At 46.5% G+C, this 24,970-nt stretch overlaps 1 protein-coding gene across 3 annotated transcripts in view; it reads right to left on the bottom strand.

Moving 5' to 3' along the window:
- Positions 1-24,670, bottom strand: part of DVL1 (dishevelled segment polarity protein 1) — a 533,666-nt gene extending 508,996 nt beyond the window's left edge. For all 3 annotated transcript variants that reach the window (XM_053690518.1, XM_053690519.1, XM_053690521.1), the window contains exon 1: positions 24,311-24,670. In XM_053690518.1, coding sequence (XP_053546493.1) covers positions 24,311-24,480 — 170 coding nt within the window. In that variant the 5' untranslated portion in view covers positions 24,481-24,670. The remainder of the gene's footprint in view (positions 1-24,310) is intronic.
- Between the last annotated feature and the right edge of the window lie 300 nt (positions 24,671-24,970).

Raw genomic sequence — 24,970 nt, 5'->3', positions numbered from 1 at the left:
GCTACTGACCCTATGTACTGTAACCTGCTACTGACTTCATGTCATGGTACCAGCATCTGACCCTGTGTACTGTAACCTGCTACTGACCTCATGTCATGGTGACAGCTACTGACCCTGTGTACTGTAACCTGCTACTGACCTCATGTCATGGTACAAGCTACTGTCCCTGTGTACTGTAACCTGCTACTGACCTCATGTTATAGTACCCGGTACTGACCCTGTGTACTGTAACCTGCTACTGACCTCATGTCATGGTACCGGCTAGTGACTTTGTGTACTGTAACCTGCTACTGACCTCATGTCATGGTACCAGCATCTGATCCTGTGTACTGTAACCAGCAACTGACCTCATGTCATGGTATCAGCGACTGACCCTGCGTACTGTAACCTGCTACTGACCTCATGTCATGGCACCAACTACTGACCCTGTGTACTGTAACCTGCTACTGACCTCATGTCATGGTACCAGCTACTGACTCTGTGTACTGTAACCTGCTACTGACCTCATGTCATGGTATCAGCTACTGACTTTGTGTACTGTAACCAGCTACTGTCCTCATGTCATGGTACCAGCTACTGACCCTGTGTATTGAAACCAGCTACTGACCTCATGTTATGGTACCAGTTTCTGACCCTGTGTACTGTAACCAGCAACTGACCTCATGTCATGGTACCAGCTACTGACCCTGTGTACTGTAACCTGCTACTGACCTCATGTCATGGTACCAGCTACTGACCCTGTGTACTGCAACCAACTACTGACCTCATGTCATGGTACCAGCTACTGACCCTGTGTACTGTAACCTGCTACTGACCTCATGTCATGGTACCAGCTACTGACCCTGTCTACTGTAACCTGAACTCATGTCATGGTACCAGCTACTGACCCTGTGTACTGTAACCTGCTACTGACCTCATGTCATGGTACCAGCTACTGACCCTGTGTACTGCAACCAACTACTGACCTCATGTCATGGTATCAGCTACTGACCCTGTGTACTGTAACCTGCTACTGACCTCATGTCATGGTACCAGCTACTGACCCTGTGTAGTGTAACCTGCTACTGATCTCATGTCATGGTACCAGCTAATGACCCTGTGTACTGTAACCTGCTACTGACCTCATGTCATGGTACCAGCTATTGCCCCTGTGTACTGTAACCTGCTACTGACCTCATGTCATGGTACCAGCTACTGACCCTGTTTACTGTAACCTGCTACTGACCTCATGTCATGGTACCAGCTACTGACCCCTGTGTACTGTAACCTGCTACTGACCTCATGTCATGGTACCAGCTACTGACCCTGTGTACTGTAACCTGCTACTGACCTCATGTCATGGTACCGGCTAGTGACTCTGTGTACTGTAACCTGCTACTGACCTCATGTCATGGTACCAGCATCTGATCCTGTGTACTGTAACCTGCTACTGACCTCATGTCATGGTACCAGCTACTGACCCTATGCACTGTAACCTGCTACTGACCTCATGTCGTGGTACCAGCTACTGACCCTATGTACTGTAACCTGCTACTGACCTCATGTCATGGTACCAGCATCTGACCCTGTGTACTGTAACCTGCTACTGACCTCATGTCATGGTGACAGCTACTGATCCTGTGTACTGTAACCTGCTACTGACCTCATGTCATGGTACAAGCTACTGTCCCTGTGTACTGTAACCTGCTACTGACCTCATGTTATAGTACCCGGTACTGAACCTGTGTACTGTAACCTGCTACTGACCTCATGTCATGGTACCGGCTAGTGACTTTGTGTACTGTAACCTGCTACTGACCTCATGTCATGGTACCAGCATCTGATCCTGTGTACTGTAACCAGCAACTGACCTCATGTCATGGTATCAGCTACTGACCCTGCGTACTGTAACCTGCTACTGACCTCATGTCATGGCACCAACTACTGACCCTGTGTACTGTAACCTGCTACTGACCTCATGTCATGGTACCAGCTACTGACTCTGTGTACTGTAACCTGCTACTGACCTCATGTCATGGTATCAGCTACTGACTTTGTGTACTGTAACCAGCTACTGTCCTCATGTCATGGTACCAGCTACTGACCCTGTGTATTGAAACCAGCTACTGACCTCATGTTATGGTACCAGTTTCTGACCCTGTGTACTGTAACCAGCAACTGACCTCATGTCATGGTACCAGCTACTGACCCTGTGTACTGTAACCTGCTACTGACCTCATGTCATGTTACCAGCTACTGACCCTGTGTACTGCAACCAACTACTGACCTCATGTCATGGTACCAGCTACTGACCCTGTGTACTGTAACCTGCTACTGACCTCATGTCATGGTACCAGCTACTGACCCTGTCTACTGTAACCTGAACTCATGTCATGGTACCAGCTACTGACCCTGTGTACTGTAACCAGCTACTGACCTCATGCCATGGTATCACCTACTGACCCTGTGTACTGTAACCTGCTACTGACCTCATGTCATGGTACCAGCTACTGACCCTGTGTACTATAACCTGCTACTGACCTCATGTAATGGTACCAGCTACTAACCCTGTGTACTGTAACCTGTTACTGAGCTCATATCATGGTACCAGCTACTGACCCTGTGTACTGTAACCAGCAACTGACCTCATGTCATGGTATCAGCTAATGACCCTGTGTACTGTAAGCTGCTACTGACCTCATGTCATGGAACCAGCTACTGCCCCTGTGTACTGTAACCTGCTACTGACCTCATGTCATGGTACCAGCTACTGACCCTGTGTACTGTAACCTGCTACTGACCTCATGTAATGGTACCAGCATCTGATACTGTTTACTGTAACCTGCTACTGACCTCATGTCATGGTACCAGCTACTGACCCTGTGTACTGTAACCAACTACTGACCTCATGTCATGGTACCAGCTACTGACCCTGTGTACTGCAACCAGCTATTGAGCTCATGTCATGGTACCAGCTACTGACCCTGTGTACTGTAACCTGCTACTGACCTTATGTCATGGTACCAGCTACTGACCCTGTGTACTGTAACCTGCTACTGACCTCATGTCATGGTACCAGCTACTGACCCTGTGTACTGTAACCTTCTACTGACTTCATGTCATGGTACCAGCTACTAACCCTGTGTACTGTAACCTGCTACTGATCTTATGTCATGGTACCAGCATCTGATCCTGTGTACTGTAACCTGCTACTGACCTCATGTCATGGTACCAGCTACTGACCCTGTGTACTGTAACCTGCTACTGACCTCATGTCATGGTACCAGCTACTGACCCTGTGTACTGTAACCTGCTACTGTCCTCATATCATGGTACCAGCTACTGACCCTGTGTACTGTAACCTGCTACTGACCTCATGTTATAGTACCCGGTACTGACCCTGTGTACTGTAACCTGCTACTGACCTCATGTCATGGTACCGGCTAGTGACTCTGTGTACTGTAACCTGCTACTGACCTCATGTCATGGTACCAGCATCTGATCCTGTGTACTGTAACCTGCTACTGACCTCATGTCATGGTACCAGCTACTGACCCCTGTGCACTGTAACCTGCTACTGACCTCATGTCATGGTACCAGCTACTGACCCTATGTACTGTAACCTGCTACTGACTTAATGTCATGGTACCAGCATTTGATGTTGTGTACTGTAACCTGCTACTGACCTCATGTCATGGTACCAGCTACTGACCCTGTGTACTGTAACCTGCTACTGACCTCATGTCATGGTACCAGCTACTGACCCTGTGTACTGTAACCTGCTACTGACCTCATGTCATGGTACAAGCTACTGTCCCTGTGTACTGTAACCTGCTACTGACCTCATGTTATAGTACCCGGTACTGACCCTGTGTACTGTAACCTGCTACTGAACTCATGTCATGGTACCGGCTAGTGACTCTGTGTACTGTAACCTGCTACTGACCTCATGTCATGGTACCAGCATCTGATCCTGTGTACTGTAACCAGCAACTGACCTCATGTCATGGTATCAGCTAATGACCCTGCGTACTGTAACCTGCTACTGACCTCATGTCATGGTACCAGCTACTGACCCTGTGTACTGTAACCTGCTACTGACCTCATGTCATGGTACCAGCTACTGACCCTGTGTACTGTAACCTGCTACTGACCTTATGTCATGGTACCAGCTACTAACCCTGTGTACTGTAACCTACTACTGACCTCATGTCATGGTACCAGCTACTGACCCTGTGTACTGTAACCTGCTACTGATCTTATGTCATGGTAAAAGCATCTGATCCTGTGTACTGCAACCTGCTACTGACCTCATGTCATGGTACCAGCTACTGACCCTGTGTACTGTAACCTGCTACTGACCTCATGTCATGGTACCAGCTACTGACCCTGTGTACTGTAACCTGCGACTGTCCTCATGTCATGGTACCAGCTACTGACCCTGTGTACTGTAACCTGCTACTGACCTCATGTTATAGTACCCGGTACTGACCCTGTGTACTGTAACCTGCTACTGACCTCATGTCATGGTACCGGCTAGTGACTCTGTCTACTGTAACCTGCTACTGACCTCATGTCATGGTACCAGCATCTGATCCTGTGTACTGTAACCTGCTACTGACCTCATGTCATGGTACCAGCTACTGACCCTATGTACTGTAACCTGCTACTGACTTCATGTCATGGTACCAGCATCTGATCTTGTGTACTATAACCTGCTACTGACCTCATGTCATGGTACCAGCTACTGACCCTGTGTACTGTAACCTGCTACTGACCTCATGTCATGGTACCAGCTACTGACCCTGTGTACTGTAACCTGCTACTGACCTCATGTCATGGTACCGGCTAGTGACTCTGTGTACTGTAACCTGCTACTGACCTCATGTCATGGTACCAGCATCTGATCCTGTGTACTGTAACCTGCTACTGACCTCATGTCATGGTACCAGCTACTGACCCTATGCACTGTAACCTGCTACTGACCTCATGTCATGGTACCAGCTACTGACCCTATGTACTGTAACCTGCTACTGACTTCATGTCATGGTACCAGCATCTGATCTTGTGTACTGTAACCTGCTACTGACCTCATGTCATGGTACCAGCTACTGACCCTGTGTACTGTAACCTGCTACTGACCTCATGTCATGGTACCAGCTACTGACCCTGTGTACTGTAACCTGCTACTGACCTCATGTCATGGTACAAGCTACTGTCCCTGTGTACTGTAACCTACTACTGACCTCATGTTATAGTACCCGGTACTAACCCTGTGTACTGTAACCTGCTACTGACCCCATGTCATGGTACCGGCTAGTGACTTTGTGTACTGTAACCTGCTACTGACCTCATGTCATGGTACCAGCATCTGATCCTGTGTACTGTAACCAGCAACTGACCTCATGTCATGGTATCAGCTACTGACCCTGCGTACTGTAACCTGCTACTGACCACATGTCATGGTACGAACTACTGACCCTGTGTACTGTAACCTGCTACTGACCTCATGTCATGGTACCAGCTACTGAGTCTGTGTACTGTAACCTGCTACTGACCTCATGTCATGGTATCAGCTACTGACTTTGTGTACTGTAACCAGCTACTGTCCTCATGTCATGGTACCAGCTACTGACCCTGTGTATTGAAACCAGCTACTGACCTCATGTTATGGTACCAGTTTCTGACCATGTGTACTGTAACCAGCAACTGACCTCATGTCATGGTACCAGCTACTGACCCTGTGTACTGTAACCTGCTACTGACCTCATGTCATGGTACCAGCTACTGACCCTGTGTACTGCAACCAACTACTAACCTCATGTCATGGTACCAGCTACTGACCCTGTGTACTGTAACCTGCTACTGACCTCATGTCATGGTACCAGCTACTGACCCTGTCTACTGTAACCTGAACTCATGTCATGGTACCAGCTACTGACCCTGTGTACTATAACCTGCTACTGACCTCATGTCATGGTACCAGCTACTAACCCTGTGTACTGTAACCTGTTACTGAGCTCATATCATGGTACCAGCTACTGACCCTGTGTACTGTAACCAGCAACTGACCTCATGTCATGGTATCAGCTACTGACCCTGTGTACTGTAACCTGCTACTGACATCATGTCATGGTACCAGCTACTGACCCTGTGTAGTGTAACCTGCTACTGATCTCATGTCATGGTATCAGCTAATGACCCTGTGTACTGTAAGCTGCTACTGACCTCATGTCATGGAACCAGCTACTGCCCCTGTGTACTGTAACCTGCTACTGACCTCATGTCATGGTACCAGCTACTGACCCTGTGTACTGTAACCTGCTACTGACCTCATGTAATGGTACATGCATCTGATACTGTTTACTGTAACCTGCTACTGACCTCATGTCATGGTACCAGCTACTGACCCTGTGTACTGTAACCAACTACTGACCTCATGTCATGGTACCAGCTACTGACCCTGTGTATTGCAACCAGCTATTGAGCTCATGTCATGGTACCAGCTACTGACCCTGTGTACTGTAACCTGCTACTGACCTTATGTCATGGTACCAGCTACTGACCCTGTGTACTGTAACCTACTACTGACCTCATGTCATGGTACCAGCTACTGACCCTGTGTACTGTAACCTGCTACTGATCTTATGTCATGGTACCAGCATCTGATCCTGTGTACTGTAACCTGCTACTGACCTCATGTCATGGTACCAGCTACTGACCCTGTGTACTGTAACCTGCTACTGACCTCATGTCATGGTACCAGCTACTGACCCTGTGTACTGTAACCTGCTACTGTCCTCATATCATGGTACCAGCTACTGACCCTGTGTACTGTAACCTGCTACTGACCTCATGTTATAGTACCCGGTACTGACCCTGTGTACTGTAACCTGCTACTGACCTCATGTCATGGTACCGGCTAGTGACTCTGTGTACTGTAACCTATTACTGACCTCATGTCATGGTACCAGCATCTGATCCTGTGTACTGTAACCTGCTACTGACCTCATGTCATGGTACCAGCTACTGACCCTGTGTACTGTAACCTGCTACTGACCTCATGTCATGGTACCAGCTACTGACCCTGTGTACTGTAACCTGCTACTGACCTCATGTCATGGTACAAGCCACTGTCCCTGTGTACTGTAACCTGCTACTGACCTCATGTTATAGTACCCGGTACTGACCCTGTGTACTGTAACCTGCTACTGAACTCATGTCATGGTACCGGCTAGTGACTCTGTGTACTGTAACCTGCTACTGACCTCATGTCATGGTACCAGCATCTGATCCTATGTACTGTAACCAGCAACTGACCTCATGTCATGGTATCAGCTAATGACCCTGCGTACTGTAACCTGCTACTGACCTCATGTCATGGTACCAGCTACTGACCCTGTGTACTGTAACCTGCTACTGACCTCATGTCATGGTATCAGCTACTGACTTTGTGTACTGTAACCAGCTACTGACCTCATGTCATGGTACCAGCTACTGACCCTGTGTACTGTAACCAGCAACTGACCTGATGTCATGGTATCAGCTACTGACCCTGTGTACTGTAACCTGCTACTGACCTCATGTCATGGTACCAGCTACTGCCCCTGTGTAGTGTAACCTGCTACTGATCTCATGTCATGGTACCAGCTAATGACCCTGTGTACTGTAAACTGCTACTGACCTCATGTCATGGTACCAGCTATTGCCCCTGTGTACTGTAACCTGCTACTGACCTCATGTCATGGTACCAGCTACTGACCCTGTTTACTGTAACCTGCTACTGACCTCATGTCATGGTACCAGCTACTGACCCCTGTGTACTGTAACCTGCTACTGACCTCATGTCATGGTACCAGCTACTGACCCTGTGTACTGTAACCTGCTACTGACCTCATGTCATGGTACCGGCTAGTGACTCTGTGTACTGTAACCTGCTACTGACCTCATGTCATGGTACCAGCATCTGATCCTGTGTACTGTAACCTGCTACTGACCTCATGTCATGGTACCAGCTACTGACCCTATGCACTGTAACCTGCTACTGACCTCATGTCGTGGTACCAGCTACTGACCCTATGTACTGTAACCTGCTACTGACTTCATGTCATGGTACCAGCATCTGACCCTGTGTACTGTAACCTGCTACTGACCTCATGTCATGGTGACAGCTACTGACCCTGTGTACTGTAACCTGCTACTGACCTCATGTCATGGTACAAGCTACTGTCCCTGTGTACTGTAACCTGCTACTGACCTCATGTTATAGTACCCGGTACTGACCCTGTGTACTGTAACCTGCTACTGACCTCATGTCATGGTACCGGCTAGTGACTTTGTGTACTGTAACCTGCTACTGACCTCATGTCATGGTACCAGCATCTGATCCTGTGTACTGTAACCAGCAACTGACCTCATGTCATGGTATCAGCGACTGACCCTGCGTACTGTAACCTGCTACTGACCTCATGTCATGGCACCAACTACTGACCCTGTGTACTGTAACCTGCTACTGACCTCATGTCATGGTACCAGCTACTGACTCTGTGTACTGTAACCTGCTACTGACCTCATGTCATGGTATCAGCTACTGACTTTGTGTACTGTAACCAGCTACTGTCCTCATGTCATGGTACCAGCTACTGACCCTGTGTATTGAAACCAGCTACTGACCTCATGTTATGGTACCAGTTTCTGACCCTGTGTACTGTAACCAGCAACTGACCTCATGTCATGGTACCAGCTACTGACCCTGTGTACTGTAACCTGCTACTGACCTCATGTCATGGTACCAGCTACTGACCCTGTGTACTGCAACCAACTACTGACCTCATGTCATGGTACCAGCTACTGACCCTGTGTACTGTAACCTGCTACTGACCTCATGTCATGGTACCAGCTACTGACCCTGTCTACTGTAACCTGAACTCATGTCATGGTACCAGCTACTGACCCTGTGTACTGTAACCTGCTACTGACCTCATGTCATGGTACCAGCTACTGACCCTGTGTACTGCAACCAACTACTGACCTCATGTCATGGTATCAGCTACTGACCCTGTGTACTGTAACCTGCTACTGACCTCATGTCATGGTACCAGCTACTGACCCTGTGTAGTGTAACCTGCTACTGATCTCATGTCATGGTACCAGCTAATGACCCTGTGTACTGTAAACTGCTACTGACCTCATGTCATGGTACCAGCTATTGCCCCTGTGTACTGTAACCTGCTACTGACCTCATGTCATGGTACCAGCTACTGACCCTGTTTACTGTAACCTGCTACTGACCTCATGTCATGGTACCAGCTACTGACCCCTGTGTACTGTAACCTGCTACTGACCTCATGTCATGGTACCAGCTACTGACCCTGTGTACTGTAACCTGCTACTGACCTCATGTCATGGTACCGGCTAGTGACTCTGTGTACTGTAACCTGCTACTGACCTCATGTCATGGTACCAGCATCTGATCCTGTGTACTGTAACCTGCTACTGACCTCATGTCATGGTACCAGCTACTGACCCTATGCACTGTAACCTGCTACTGACCTCATGTCGTGGTACCAGCTACTGACCCTATGTACTGTAACCTGCTACTGACTTCATGTCATGGTACCAGCATCTGACCCTGTGTACTGTAACCTGCTACTGACCTCATGTCATGGTGACAGCTACTGATCCTGTGTACTGTAACCTGCTACTGACCTCATGTCATGGTACAAGCTACTGTCCCTGTGTACTGTAACCTGCTACTGACCTCATGTTATAGTACCCGGTACTGAACCTGTGTACTGTAACCTGCTACTGACCTCATGTCATGGTACCGGCTAGTGACTTTGTGTACTGTAACCTGCTACTGACCTCATGTCATGGTACCAGCATCTGATCCTGTGTACTGTAACCAGCAACTGACCTCATGTCATGGTATCAGCTACTGACCCTGCGTACTGTAACCTGCTACTGACCTCATGTCATGGCACCAACTACTGACCCTGTGTACTGTAACCTGCTACTGACCTCATGTCATGGTACCAGCTACTGACTCTGTGTACTGTAACCTGCTACTGACCTCATGTCATGGTATCAGCTACTGACTTTGTGTACTGTAACCAGCTACTGTCCTCATGTCATGGTACCAGCTACTGACCCTGTGTATTGAAACCAGCTACTGACCTCATGTTATGGTACCAGTTTCTGACCCTGTGTACTGTAACCAGCAACTGACCTCATGTCATGGTACCAGCTACTGACCCTGTGTACTGTAACCTGCTACTGACCTCATGTCATGTTACCAGCTACTGACCCTGTGTACTGCAACCAACTACTGACCTCATGTCATGGTACCAGCTACTGACCCTGTGTACTGTAACCTGCTACTGACCTCATGTCATGGTACCAGCTACTGACCCTGTCTACTGTAACCTGAACTCATGTCATGGTACCAGCTACTGACCCTGTGTACTGTAACCAGCTACTGACCTCATGCCATGGTATCACCTACTGACCCTGTGTACTGTAACCTGCTACTGACCTCATGTCATGGTACCAGCTACTGACCCTGTGTACTATAACCTGCTACTGACCTCATGTAATGGTACCAGCTACTAACCCTGTGTACTGTAACCTGTTACTGAGCTCATATCATGGTACCAGCTACTGACCCTGTGTACTGTAACCAGCAACTGACCTCATGTCATGGTATCAGCTAATGACCCTGTGTACTGTAAGCTGCTACTGACCTCATGTCATGGAACCAGCTACTGCCCCTGTGTACTGTAACCTGCTACTGACCTCATGTCATGGTACCAGCTACTGACCCTGTGTACTGTAACCTGCTACTGACCTCATGTAATGGTACCAGCATCTGATACTGTTTACTGTAACCTGCTACTGACCTCATGTCATGGTACCAGCTACTGACCCTGTGTACTGTAACCAACTACTGACCTCATGTCATGGTACCAGCTACTGACCCTGTGTACTGCAACCAGCTATTGAGCTCATGTCATGGTACCAGCTACTGACCCTGTGTACTGTAACCTGCTACTGACCTTATGTCATGGTACCAGCTACTGACCCTGTGTACTGTAACCTACTACTGACCTCATGTCATGGTACCAGCTACTGACCCTGTGTACTGTAACCTTCTACTGACTTCATGTCATGGTACCAGCTACTAACCCTGTGTACTGTAACCTGCTACTGATCTTATGTCATGGTACCAGCATCTGATCCTGTGTACTGTAACCTGCTACTGACCTCATGTCATGGTACCAGCTACTGACCCTGTGTACTGTAACCTGCTACTGACCTCATGTCATGGTACCAGCTACTGACCCTGTGTACTGTAACCTGCTACTGTCCTCATATCATGGTACCAGCTACTGACCCTGTGTACTGTAACCTGCTACTGACCTCATGTTATAGTACCCGGTACTGACCCTGTGTACTGTAACCTGCTACTGACCTCATGTCATGGTACCGGCTAGTGACTCTGTGTACTGTAACCTGCTACTGACCTCATGTCATGGTACCAGCATCTGATCCTGTGTACTGTAACCTGCTACTGACCTCATGTCATGGTACCAGCTACTGACCCTGTGCACTGTAACCTGCTACTGACCTCATGTCATGGTACCAGCTACTGACCCTATGTACTGTAACCTGCTACTGACTTAATGTCATGGTACCAGCATTTGATGTTGTGTACTGTAACCTGCTACTGACCTCATGTCATGGTACCAGCTACTGACCCTGTGTACTGTAACCTGCTACTGACCTCATGTCATGGTACCAGCTACTGACCCTGTGTACTGTAACCTGCTACTGACCTCATGTCATGGTACAAGCTACTGTCCCTGTGTACTGTAACCTGCTACTGACCTCATGTTATAGTACCCGGTACTGACCCTGTGTACTGTAACCTGCTACTGAACTCATGTCATGGTACCGGCTAGTGACTCTGTGTACTGTAACCTGCTACTGACCTCATGTCATGGTACCAGCATCTGATCCTGTGTACTGTAACCAGCAACTGACCTCATGTCATGGTATCAGCTAATGACCCTGCGTACTGTAACCTGCTACTGACCTCATGTCATGGTACCAGCTACTGACCCTGTGTACTGTAACCTGCTACTGACCTCATGTCATGGTATCAGCTACTGACTTTGTGTACTGTAACCAGCTACTGACCTCATGTCATGGTACCAGCTACTGACCCTGTGTACTGTAACCAGCAACTGACCTGATGTCATGGTATCAGCTACTGACCCTGTGTAATGTAACCTGCTACTGACCTCATGTCATGGTACCAGCTACTGACCCTGTGTAGTGTAACCTGCTACTGATCTCATGTCATGGTACCAGCTAATGACCCTGTGTACTGTAAACTGCTACTGACCTCATGTCATGGTACCAGCTATTGCCCCTGTGTACTGTAACCTGCTACTGACCTCATGTCATGGTACCAGCTACTGACCCTGTTTACTGTAACCTGCTACTGACCTCATGTCATGGTACCAGCTACTGACCCTGTGTACTGTAACCTGCTACTGACCTCATGTTATAGTACCCGGTACTGACCCTGTGTACTGTAACCTGCTACTGACCTCATGTCATGGTACCGGCTAGTGACTCTGTCTACTGTAACCTGCTACTGACCTCATGTCATGGTACCAGCATCTGATCCTGTGTACTGTAACCTGCTACTGACCTCATGTCATGGTACCAGCTACTGACCCTATGCACTGTAACCTGCTACTGACCTCATGTCATGGTACCAGCTACTGACCCTATGTACTGTAACCTGCTACTGACTTCATGTCATGGTACCAGCATCTGATCTTGTGTACTATAACCTGCTACTGACCTCATGTCATGGTACCAGCTACTGACCCTGTGTACTGTAACCTGCTACTGACCTCATGTCATGGTACCAGCTACTGACCCTGTGTACTGTAACCTGCTACTGACCTCATGTCATGGTACCGGCTAGTGACTCTGTGTACTGTAACCTGCTACTGACCTCATGTCATGGTACCAGCATCTGATCCTGTGTACTGTAACCTGCTACTGACCTCATGTCATGGTACCAGCTACTGACCCTATGCACTGTAACCTGCTACTGACCTCATGTCATGGTACCAGCTACTGACCCTATGTACTGTAACCTGCTACTGACTTCATGTCATGGTACCAGCATCTGATCTTGTGTACTGTAACCTGCTACTGACCTCATGTCATGGTACCAGCTACTGACCCTGTGTACTGTAACCTGCTACTGACCTCATGTCATGGTACCAGCTACTGACCCTGTGTACTGTAACCTGCTACTGACCTCATGTCATGGTACAAGCTACTGTCCCTGTGTACTGTAACCTGCTACTGACCTCATGTTATAGTACCCGGTACTGACCCTGTGTACTGTAACCTGCTACTGACCTCATGTCATGGTACCGGCTAGTGACTTTGTGTACTGTAACCTGCTACTGACCTCATGTCATGGTATCAGCATCTGATCCTGTGTACTGTAACCAGCAACTGACCTCATGTCATGGTATCAGCTACTGACCCTGCGTACTGTAACCTGCTACTGACCTCATGTCATGGTACCAACTACTGACCCTGTGTACTGTAACCTGCTACTGACCTCATGTCATGGTACCAGCTACTGACTCTGTGTACTGTAACCTGCTACTGACCTTATGTCATGGTATCAGCTACTGACTTTGTGTACTGTAACCAGCTACTGATCTCATGTCATGGTACCAGCTAATGACCCTGTGTACTGTAAACTGCTACTGACCTCATGTCATGGTACCAGCTATTGCCCCTGTGTACTGTAACCTGCTACTGACCTCATGTCATGGTACCAGCTACTGACCCTGTTTACTGTAACCTGCTACTGACCTCATGTCATGGTACCAGCTACTGACCCTGTGTACTGTAACCTGCTACTGACCTCATGTTATAGTACCCGGTACTGACCCTGTGTACTGTAACCTGCTACTGACCTCATGTCATGGTACCGGCTAGTGACTCTGTCTACTGTAACCTGCTACTGACCTCATGTCATGGTACCAGCATCTGATCCTGTGTACTGTAACCTGCTACTGACCTCATGTCATGGTACCAGCTACTGACCCTATGCACTGTAACCTGCTACTGACCTCATGTCATGGTACCAGCTACTGACCCTTTGTACTGTAACCTGCTACTGACTTCATGTCATGGTACCAGCATCTGATCTTGTGTACTATAACCTGCTACTGACCTCATGTCATGGTACCAGCTACTGACCCTGTGTACTGTAACCTGCTACTGACCTCATGTCATGGTACCAGCTACTGACCCTGTGTACTGTAACCTGCTACTGACCTCATGTCATGGTACCGGCTAGTGACTCTGTGTACTGTAACCTGCTACTGACCTCATGTCATGGTACCAGCATCTGATCCTGTGTACTGTAACCTGCTACTGACCTCATGTCATGGTACCAGCTACTGACCCTATGCACTGTAACCTGCTACTGACCTCATGTCATGGTACCAGCTACTGACCCTATGTACTGTAACCTGCTACTGACTTCATGTCATGGTACCAGCATCTGATCTTGTGTACTGTAACCTGCTACTGACCTCATGTCATGGTACCAGCTACTGACCCTGTGTACTGTAACCTGCTACTGACCTCATGTCATGGTACCAGCTACTGACCCTGTGTACTGTAACCTGCTACTGACCTCATGTCATGGTACAAGCTACTGTCCCTGTGTACTGTAACCTGCTACTGACCTCATGTTATAGTACCCGGTACTGACCCTGTGTACTGTAACCTGCTACTGACCTCATGTCATGGTACCGGCTAGTGACTTTGTGTACTGTAACCTGCTACTGACCTCATGTCATGGTACCAGCATCTGATCCTGTGTACTGTAACCAGCAACTGACCTCATGTCATGGTATCAGCTACTGACCCTGCGTACTGTAACCTGCTACTGACCTCATGTCATGGTACCAACTACTGACCCTGTGTACTGTAACCTGCTACTGACCTCATGTCATGGTACCAGCTACTGACTCTGTGTACTGTAACCTGCTACTGACCTCATGTCATGGTATCAGCTACTGACTTTGTGTACTGTAACCAGCTACTGTCCTCATGTCATGGTACCAGCTACTGACCCTGTGTATTGAAACCAGCTACTGACCTCATGTTATGGTACCAGTTTCTGACCCTGTGTACTGTAACCAGCAACTGACCTCATGTCATGGTACCAGCTACTGACCCTGTGTACTGTAACCTGCTACTGACCTCATGTCATGGTACCAGCTACTGACCCTGTGTACTGCAACCAACTACTGACCTCATGTCATGGTACCAGCTACTGACCCTGTGTACTGTAACCTGCTACTGACCTCATGTCATGGTACCAGCTACTGACCTTGTCTACTGTAACCTGAACTCATGTCATGGTACCAGCTACTGACCCTGTGTACTGTAACCAGCTACTGACCTCATGCCATGGTATCAGCTACTGACCCTGTGTACTGTAACCTGCTACTTACCTCATGTCATGGTACCAGCTACAGACCCTGTGTACTATAACCTGCTACTGACCTCATGTCATGGTACCAGCTACTAACCCTGTGTACTGTAACCTGTTACTGAGCTCATATCATGGTACCAGCTACTGACCCTGTGTACTGTAACCAGCAACTGACCTCATGTCATGGTATCAGCTACTGACCCTGTGTACTGTAACCTGCTACTGACATCATGTCATGGTACCAGCTACTGACCCTGTGTAGTGTAACCTGCTACTGATCTCATGTCATGGTATCAGCTAATGACCCTGTGTACTGTAAGCTGCTACTGACCTCATGTCATGGAACCAGCTACTGACCCTGTGTACTGTAACCAACTACTGACCTCATGTCATGGTACCAGCTACTGACCCTGTGTACTGCAACCAGCTATTGAGCTCATGTCATGGTACCAGCTACTGACCCTGTGTACTGTAACCTGCTACTGACCTTATGTCATGGTACCAGCTACTGACCCTGTGTACTGTAACCTACTACTGACCTCATGTCATGGTACCAGCTACTGACCCTGTGTACTGTAACCTTCTACTGACTTCATGTCATGGTGTACTGTAACCTGCTACTGACCTTATGTCATGGTACCAGCTACTGACCCTGTGTACTGTAACCTACTACTGACCTCATGTCATGGTACCAGCTACTGACCCTGTGAACTGTAACCTTCTACTGACTTCATGTCATGGTACCAGCTACTGACCCTGTGTACTGTAACCTGCTACTGATCTTATGTCATGGTACCAGCATCTGATCCTGTGTACTGTAACCTGCTACTGACCTCATGTCATGGTACATGCTACTGACCCTGTGTACTGTAACCTGCTACTGTCCTCATATCATGGTACCAGCTACTGACCCTGTGTACTGTAACCTGCTACTGACCTCATGTTATAGTACCCGGTACTGACCCTGTGAACTGTAACCTGCTACTGACCTCATGTCATGGTACCGGCTAGTGACTCTGTGTACTGTAACCTGCTACTGACCTCATGTCATGGTACCAGCATCTGATCCTGTGTACTGTAACCTGCTACTGACCTCATGTCATGGTACCAGCTACTGACCCTGTGCACTGTAACCTGCTACTGACCTCATGTCATGGTACCAGTTACTGACCCTATGTACTGTAACCTGCTACTGACTTAATGTCATGGTACCAGCATTTGATGTTATGTACTGTAACCTGCTACTGACCTCATGTCATGGTACCAGCTACTGACCCTGTGTACTGTAACCTGCTACTGACCTCATGTCATGGTACCAGCTACTGACCCTGTGTACTGTAACCTGCTACTGACCTCATGTCATGGTACAAGCTACTGTCCCTGTGTACTGTAACCTGCTACTGACCTCATGTTATAGTACCCGGTACTGACCCTGTGTACTGTAACCTGCTACTGAACTCATGTCATGGTACCGGCTAGTGACTCTGTGTACTGTAACCTGCTACTGACCTTATGTCATGGTACCAGCATCTGATCCTGTGTACTGTAACCAGCAACTGACCTCATGTCATGGTATCAGCTAATGACCCTGCGTACTGTAACCTGCTACTGACCTCATGTCATGGTACCAGCTACTGACCCTGTGTACTGTAACCTGCTACTGACCTCATATGGTATCAGCTACTGACTTTGTGTACTGTAACCAGCTACTGACCTCATGTCATGGAACCAGCTACTGACCCTGTGTACTGTAACCAACTACTGACCTCATGTCATGGTACCAGCTACTGACCCTGTGTACTGCAACCAGCTATTGAGCTCATGTCATGGTACCAGCTACTGACCCTGTGTACTGTAACCTGCTACTGACCTTATGTCATGGTACCAGCTACTGACCCTGTGTACTGTAACCTACTACTGACCTCATGTCATGGTACCAGCTACTGACCCTGTGTACTGCAACCAGCTATTGAGCTCATGTCATGGTACCAGCTACTGACCCTGTGTACTGTAACCTGCTACTGACCTTATGTCATGGTACCAGCTACTGACCCTGTGTACTGTAACCTACTACTGACCTCATGTCATGGTACCAGCTACTGACCCTGTGTACTGTAACCTTCTACTGACTTCATGTCATGGTACCAGCTACTGACCCTGTGTACTGTAACCTGCTACTGATCTTATGTCATGGTACCAGCATCTGATCCTGTGTACTGTAACCTGCTACTGACCTCATGTCATGGTACCAGCTACTGACCCTGTGTACTGTAACCTGCTACTGTCCTCATATCATGGTACCAGCTACTGACCCTGTGTACTGTAACCTGCTACTGACCTCATGTTATAGTACCCGGTACTGACCCTGTGAACTGTAACCTGCTACTGACCTCATGTCATGGTACCGGCTAGTGACTCTGTGTACTGTAACCTGCTACTGACCTCATGTCATGGTACCAGCATCTGATCCTGTGTACTGTAACCTGCTACTGACCTCATGTCATGGTACCAGCTACTGACCCTGTGTACTGTAACCTGCTACTGACCTCATGTCATGGTACCAGCTACTGACCCTGTGCACTGTAACCTGCTACTGACCTCATGTCATGGTACCAGTTACTGACCCTATGTACTGTAACCTGCTACTGACTTAATGTCATGGTACCAGCATTTGATGTTGTGTACTGTAACCTGCTACTGACCTCATGTCATGGTACCAGCTACTGACCCTGTGCACTGTAACCTGCTACTGACCTCATGTCATGGTACCAGCTACTGACCCTGTGTACTGTAACCTGCTACTGACCTCATGTCATGGTACAAGCTACTGTCCCTGTGTACTGTAACCTGCTACTGACCTCATGTTATAGTACCCGGTACTGACCCTGTGTACTGTAACCTGCTACTGAACTCATGTCATGGTACCGGCTAGTGACTCTGTGTACTGTAACCTGCTACTGACCTCATGTCATGGTACCAGCATCTGATCCTGTGTACTGTAACCAGCAACTGACCTCATGTCATGGTATCAGCTAATGACCCTGCGTACTGTAACCTGCTACTGACCTCATGTCATGGTACCAGCTACTGACCCTGTGTACTGTAACCTGCTACTGACCTCATGTCATGGTATCAGCTACTGACTTTGTGTACTGTAACCAGCTACTGACCTCATGTCATGGTACCAGCTACTGACCCTGTGTGCTGTAACCAGCAACTGACCTGATGTCATGGTATCAGCTACTGACCCTGTGTACTGTAACCTGCTACTGACCTCATGTCATGGTACCAGCTACTGACCCTGTGTAGTGTAACCTGCTACTGATCTCATGTCATGGTACCAGCTAATGACCCTGTGTACTGTAAACTGCTACTGACCTCATGTCATGGTACCAGCTATTGCCCCTGTGTACTGTAACCTGCTACTGACCTCATATCATGGTACCAGCTACTGACCCTGTTTACTGTAACCTGCTACTGACCTCATGTAATGGTACCAGCATCTGATCCTGTTTACTGTAACCTGCTACTGACCTCATGTCATGGTACCAGCTACTGACCCTGTGTAATGTAACCAACTACTGACCTCATGTCATGGTACCAGCTACTGACCCTGTGTACTGCAACCAGCTATTGAGCTCATGTCATGGTACTAGCTACTGACCCTGTGTACTGTAACCTGCTACTGACCTTATGTCATGGTACCAGCTACTGACCCTGTGTACTGTAACCTACTACTGACCTCATGTCATGGTACCAGCTACTGACCCTGTGTACTGTAACCTTCTACTGACTTCATGTCATGGTACCAGCTACTGACCCTGTGTACTGTAACCTGCTACTGATCTTATGTCATGGTACCAGCATCTGATCCTGTGTACTGTAACCTACTACTGACCTCATGTCATGGTACCAGCTACTGACCCTGTGTACTGTAACCTGCTACTGATATCATGTCATGGTACAACCTACTGACCCTGTGTACTGTAACCTGCTACTGACCTCATGTCATGGTACCAGCTACTGACCCTGTGTACTGTAACCTGCTACTGACCTCATGTTATAGTACCAGCTACTGACCCTGTGTACTGTAACCTGCTACTGACCTCAAGTCATGGTACCTGCTACTGACTCTGTGTACTGTAACCTGCTACTGACCTCATGTCATGGTACCAGCATCCGATCCTGTGTACTATAACCTGCTACTGACCTCATGTCCTGGTACCAGCTACTGACCCTATGTACTGTAACCTGCTACTAACCTCATGTCATGGTACCAGCATCTGATCTTGTGTACTGTAACCTGCTACTGACCTCATGTCATGGTACCAGCTACTGACCCTGTGTACTGTAACCTGCTACTGACCTCATGTGATGGTAGCAGCTACTGACCCTGTGTACTGTAACCTGCTACTGACCTCATGTGATGGTACCAGCTACTGACCCTGTGTACTGTAACCTGCTACTGACCTCATGTCATGGTACCAGCATCCGATCCTGTGTACTATAACCTGCTACTGACCTCATGTCATGGTACCAGCTACTGACCCTGTGTACTGTAACCTGCTACTGACCTCATGTTATAGTACCAGCTACTGACCCTGTGTACTGTAACCTGCTACTGACCTCATGTCATGGTACCAGCATCCGATCCTTTGTACTATAACCTGCTACTGACCTCATGTCATGGTACCAGCTACTGACCCTGTGTACTGTAACCTGCTACTGACCTCATGTCATGGTACCAGCTACTGACCCTGTGTACTGTAACCTGCTACTGACCTCATGTGATGGTAGCAGCTACTGACCCTGTGTACTGTAACCTGCTACTGACCTCATGTTATGGTACCAGCTACTGACCCTGTGTACTGTAACCTGCTACTGACCTCATGTTATGGTACCAGCTACTGACCCTGTGTACTATAACCTGCTACTGACCTCATGTCATGGTACCAGCTTCTCAACCTAAGCACTGTAATCTACCACTGAGCCTATGTTATGGTAAACCAGGACAATAGTGACTGCTCATGCATTCTGAGTTTGTCCTGAGTAGCTATGCCTGGGTATGTGTAGTACTCCTGTATACAGCTGCTACTTGCTCTTGCATGTGTTCTCAGTGAAACCTGGTCCATTGTCTGTGCTATGAAAACAGTTATAGACCATGCTCTCTAGTTCTGGGCATAGTCAGGTATATCTGCATCTAGGTCAAAGAACAATCAGCTGTGCACTGATATATCTTCCTATGTATCTACGCTGATTCTTGCAATTAGGTGTCTGCACTGGTAAACAATTGTAACCAGCAACTGACCTGATGTCATGGTATCAGCTACTGACCCTGTGTACTGTAACCTGCTACTGACCTCATGTCATGGTACCAGCTACTGACCCTGTGTAGTGTAACCTGCTACTGATCTCATGTCATGGTACCAGCTACTGACCCTGTGTACTGTAAACTGCTACTGACCTCATGTCATGGTACCAGCATCTGATCTTGTGTACTGTAACCTGCTACTGACCTCATGTCATGGTACCAGCTACCGACCCTGTGTACTGTAACCTGCTACTGACCTCATGTGATGGTACCAGCTACTGACCCTGTGTACTGTAACCTGCTACTGACCTCATGTGATGGTACCAGCTACTGACCCTGTGTACTGTAACCTGCTACTGACCTCATGTGATGGTACCAGCTACTGACCCTGTGTACTATAACCTGCTACTAACCTCATGTCATGGTACCAGCTTCTCAACCTAAGCACTGTAATCTACCACTGAGTCTATGTTATGGTAAACCAGGACAATAGTGACTGCTCATGCATTCTGAGTTTGTCCTGAGTAGCTATGCCTGGGTATGTGTAGTACTCCTGTATACAGCTGCTACTTGCTCTTGCATGTGTCCTCAGTGAAACCTGGTCCATTGTCTGTGCTATGAAAACAGTTATAGACCATGCTCTCTAGTTCTGGGCATATTCAGGTATATCTGCATCTAGGTCAAAGAACAGTCAGCTGTACACTGATATATCTTCCTATGTATCTACGCTGATTCCTGCAATTAGGTGTCTGCACTGGTAAACACTATTTAGACCTAAAACCTGCACCCGTCATTGCCGCAAAGACAAATAGATCTTCAGCCATTTCAGTGTCACCAGCCTCTGAATATATACACACCTAGCTGCTAATAAGCTTGTACACTGGTACCTTGCTCTGAGCTTGTTCACTGGGATTTGACTTGTGCACTAGAATCTTACCAAGGTTTTTGTCCAAGGCCCTCTACTCCCTGCGTTTCTCAGGTTTTCCCTGCAGAAATACATTTTTTTTAAAAACTCCAAGTCCAACATGTGAATATTTCAGACCTAACACTCACATGAGTAAAAAATTGAGCAATCGTGTATTTCCCATCATTTGACAATTGCTTTTTAGATCTATAAACCAAAGAATACGCATAGATTATGGTATCAGATGTCTAGTTTGAAGAATTTATTTGAAAGAATAATCTAAAAAGCAGCTGTGTGTAATCTCTCGGGAGTGGGGGAAATAACTAGGGGTACTTATCTGTGCAGTAATAAAATCCTCTAGTGAATTGGAGCATTTTACTATTGCTCTATTCTGTCCCTTTAAGAACAAAAACAAACAAAAACAGGCAAAAAAAAACATTTCCTCATTTGAGGAGATACAAAATATTTGTGCTATCATCTTTGTTTCTAACTCGTTTCACTTTGGCATATTTTCCTTGTGATATTTTATTTGTGGTATTTTTCTTGTGATATTTTTCTTGTGGTATTTTATCTGGCACCTGTTACTGTGCCAGTTTTTCACAGTGATGCTACTCGTGGCACACTTGACATCAGCATTTCTCAACTCCAGTGCTTAACAATCTCTATAAGCCCAGATTTCTAAGGGTTTCCTTAAAGGGATACTAAACCCATTTTTTTTTTATTTCTTGATTCAAATATAGCATGGAGTTTCAAGCAACTTTCTAATTTACTCTTATTATCAATTTTTCTGCATTCTCTTGGTATCTTTATTTGAAAAGCAGGAATAAAAGATTAGGAGTCGGCCCATTTTAGGTTCAGCACCTAAGCAGTTGCTTGGTTTGTGCACTGAACCTACTCGGTTGTACCAGTACCTGTTCCTGAATTTGTAGAACTAAAGCTGGGTCAGGGCACCGGTATTTGCACCTGTCTGTTTCTCGGTACAACTTCCTACAACCTATTCTGTTGCTGTATTAGGGGAGCTATTAGCTATGTCAGCTAACTACACTGCCCCAAGATATCCTTACGTGTTACTTAGTTCTTGTATTCTGTGTAGGGGAACCTGGGAGATCTAAATCCCAATAAAATAACATGACATAAAGCACTGTGGGCATATGCTACACAATTTTATCTTACAAGTGGGAATCAGTGTCCATAAACGCTTAAGGGGATTTATCTGTGACATTGGGGACTCCATATGACCAAGCCCATCAGTGGCAGGAAGGTGAGATCATTTACACACTCACTTGCTGGCCAATACGTATGTTACAACATACCAGAAGGAGAAAATGATGTCATAAAGCCAGCATGGGAACAAAATCATTATATTCCTACAAGGGGACATTATTTTTTTAAATAACTGCTTATAAAAAAACATAATAATCAATTACAATAACTCCTTGCTGCAGTATGCCACAGTTCTCTTTCTCAGTTAAAGGGTTATGTTTTGGAGTTGTTTTTTATGTAAAGTGAGTTAATCCCAGATATACAATGTACCAGGGGTGGATTTTAAGTGGTTAAACTAAACGAGTCTGATGTTCATGTCTCCAAAACAAGCCCAGATCTCATGTCAATAAAAGACAGCTATCAGCCCAAAACATATGGGAACAGACTGGGAAAAGATTAAAAAACCTGTAAACAGCTACCCAGGTGAGAAAACTTCAGGTGTTTCATTCTTTCCCATCTGACAGCCCCCCCCCCCCCCAACACACCTTTACTTTGAGATATCCTTATTTCTGCAAACAAATAAGAACTGACATTTATTAAATGCTTCTTTCTCCTCAGAAGAGCATCTCCCCCTCCCATTTAATAATCATTCTGTATAGAAAATGACAGTAAAAACCCTTTGAAGCTGTGACATTGCAGGGATTAATAGTCTGCTGTCCCTTATGGTTTACAGTGAATCATCTTGCATTGCATTCTAGCAATCTTGTATAAGCTTTCCCTTGCAACACCAATAACTCTTACAAAATAAAAACCATATTTAATACATTAAATACATCTGTGTACTTTGTAAATACATTTCTCTAATATCTATCTATATAAACACATATTTCCATGGTGCATGATCAAATACACATCTATTACTTTAAGTTGGTTGAATACACACGTACACATACACTGTATGTGTGCAGTAAACCAGTAATAGCTTTAGATAGACAGACATACAGACAGACAGACAGATAGATAGACAGAAATACAGACAGACAGACAGATAGATGATAGATAGATAGATAGATAGATAGATAGATAGATAGATAGATAGATAGATAGACAGACGATAGAAAGATAGAAAGATAGATAGATAGATAGATAGATAGATAGATAGAGCATGACAGGTGTAGAAGAAAGACCAACAATGTATCGTAGTAAAAAAAAATAGAAATATGAGAATTTATAATAGTGCATTAGCTAATCTCACGACATACAAGCACTGCAAGAAGATGACAGTTTTCTATACACCATGCAGCAGAAATGCTGAAGCCTTTTCCCACGATTGGTTACATTTTAACGTATAGGTACTTACCCAAAATCCTGGTCCATAGATTTAAAGAAGAATTTGTAGTTATGCACTGGTCTATTGCTAAGCACATTTTTAAAATCTGCTAAAGTCACTTTTTCAGGAGGAACAGGCAGTTTCACCAAATAAGGGGTTTCTTCTTCATCTATATGGTAGATGATTTTAGTCTCAGCCATGAGCAAGGAAATGTCAAGGGGGGTATACCCCCCAAAATGGCACAGCTCCTTTTAAAAAAATAAAATAAAGCTCTGGAAAATGGAGGCGTAAAATAATGGAGGAAAATAAATCAAAGTCTGTATTTTTCACAGCCAGTCACTCAATAGTCTTTCACAATACACTGTTCCAGGGCTTCTCAAAACAGGAAGGGAGATGCAGAATCCTGATCTAGAAATATACAGGGAAATGGCTGACTGCTTGTCATTCTGTTCGCTGCACTGCCCTCTAGCTGCTGCATTGGGAAAATGCAAAGTGTCTGCACAATTACATACAGACCGTGCCATATTCCTCAGGTATGATTTTTAATTTGTGACATTACAGATATTAAAACTGTGAGACAATTATACATCTGAATGTTGTTTTTATTTCTTTATTACTTGTGCAATATCAGAATGTAATTGTTTTGTAATGTTACAGCAGATCTATGTTTTGTTATATACTATTTCATTA

Source organism: Bombina bombina, chromosome 8 (assembly GCF_027579735.1).
Source record: "Bombina bombina isolate aBomBom1 chromosome 8, aBomBom1.pri, whole genome shotgun sequence".
NCBI lineage: Eukaryota > Metazoa > Chordata > Amphibia > Anura > Bombinatoridae > Bombina > Bombina bombina.
The sequence above is the reverse complement of the archived record's forward strand: the minus strand, read 5'-3'. Positions and strand labels throughout refer to the sequence as shown.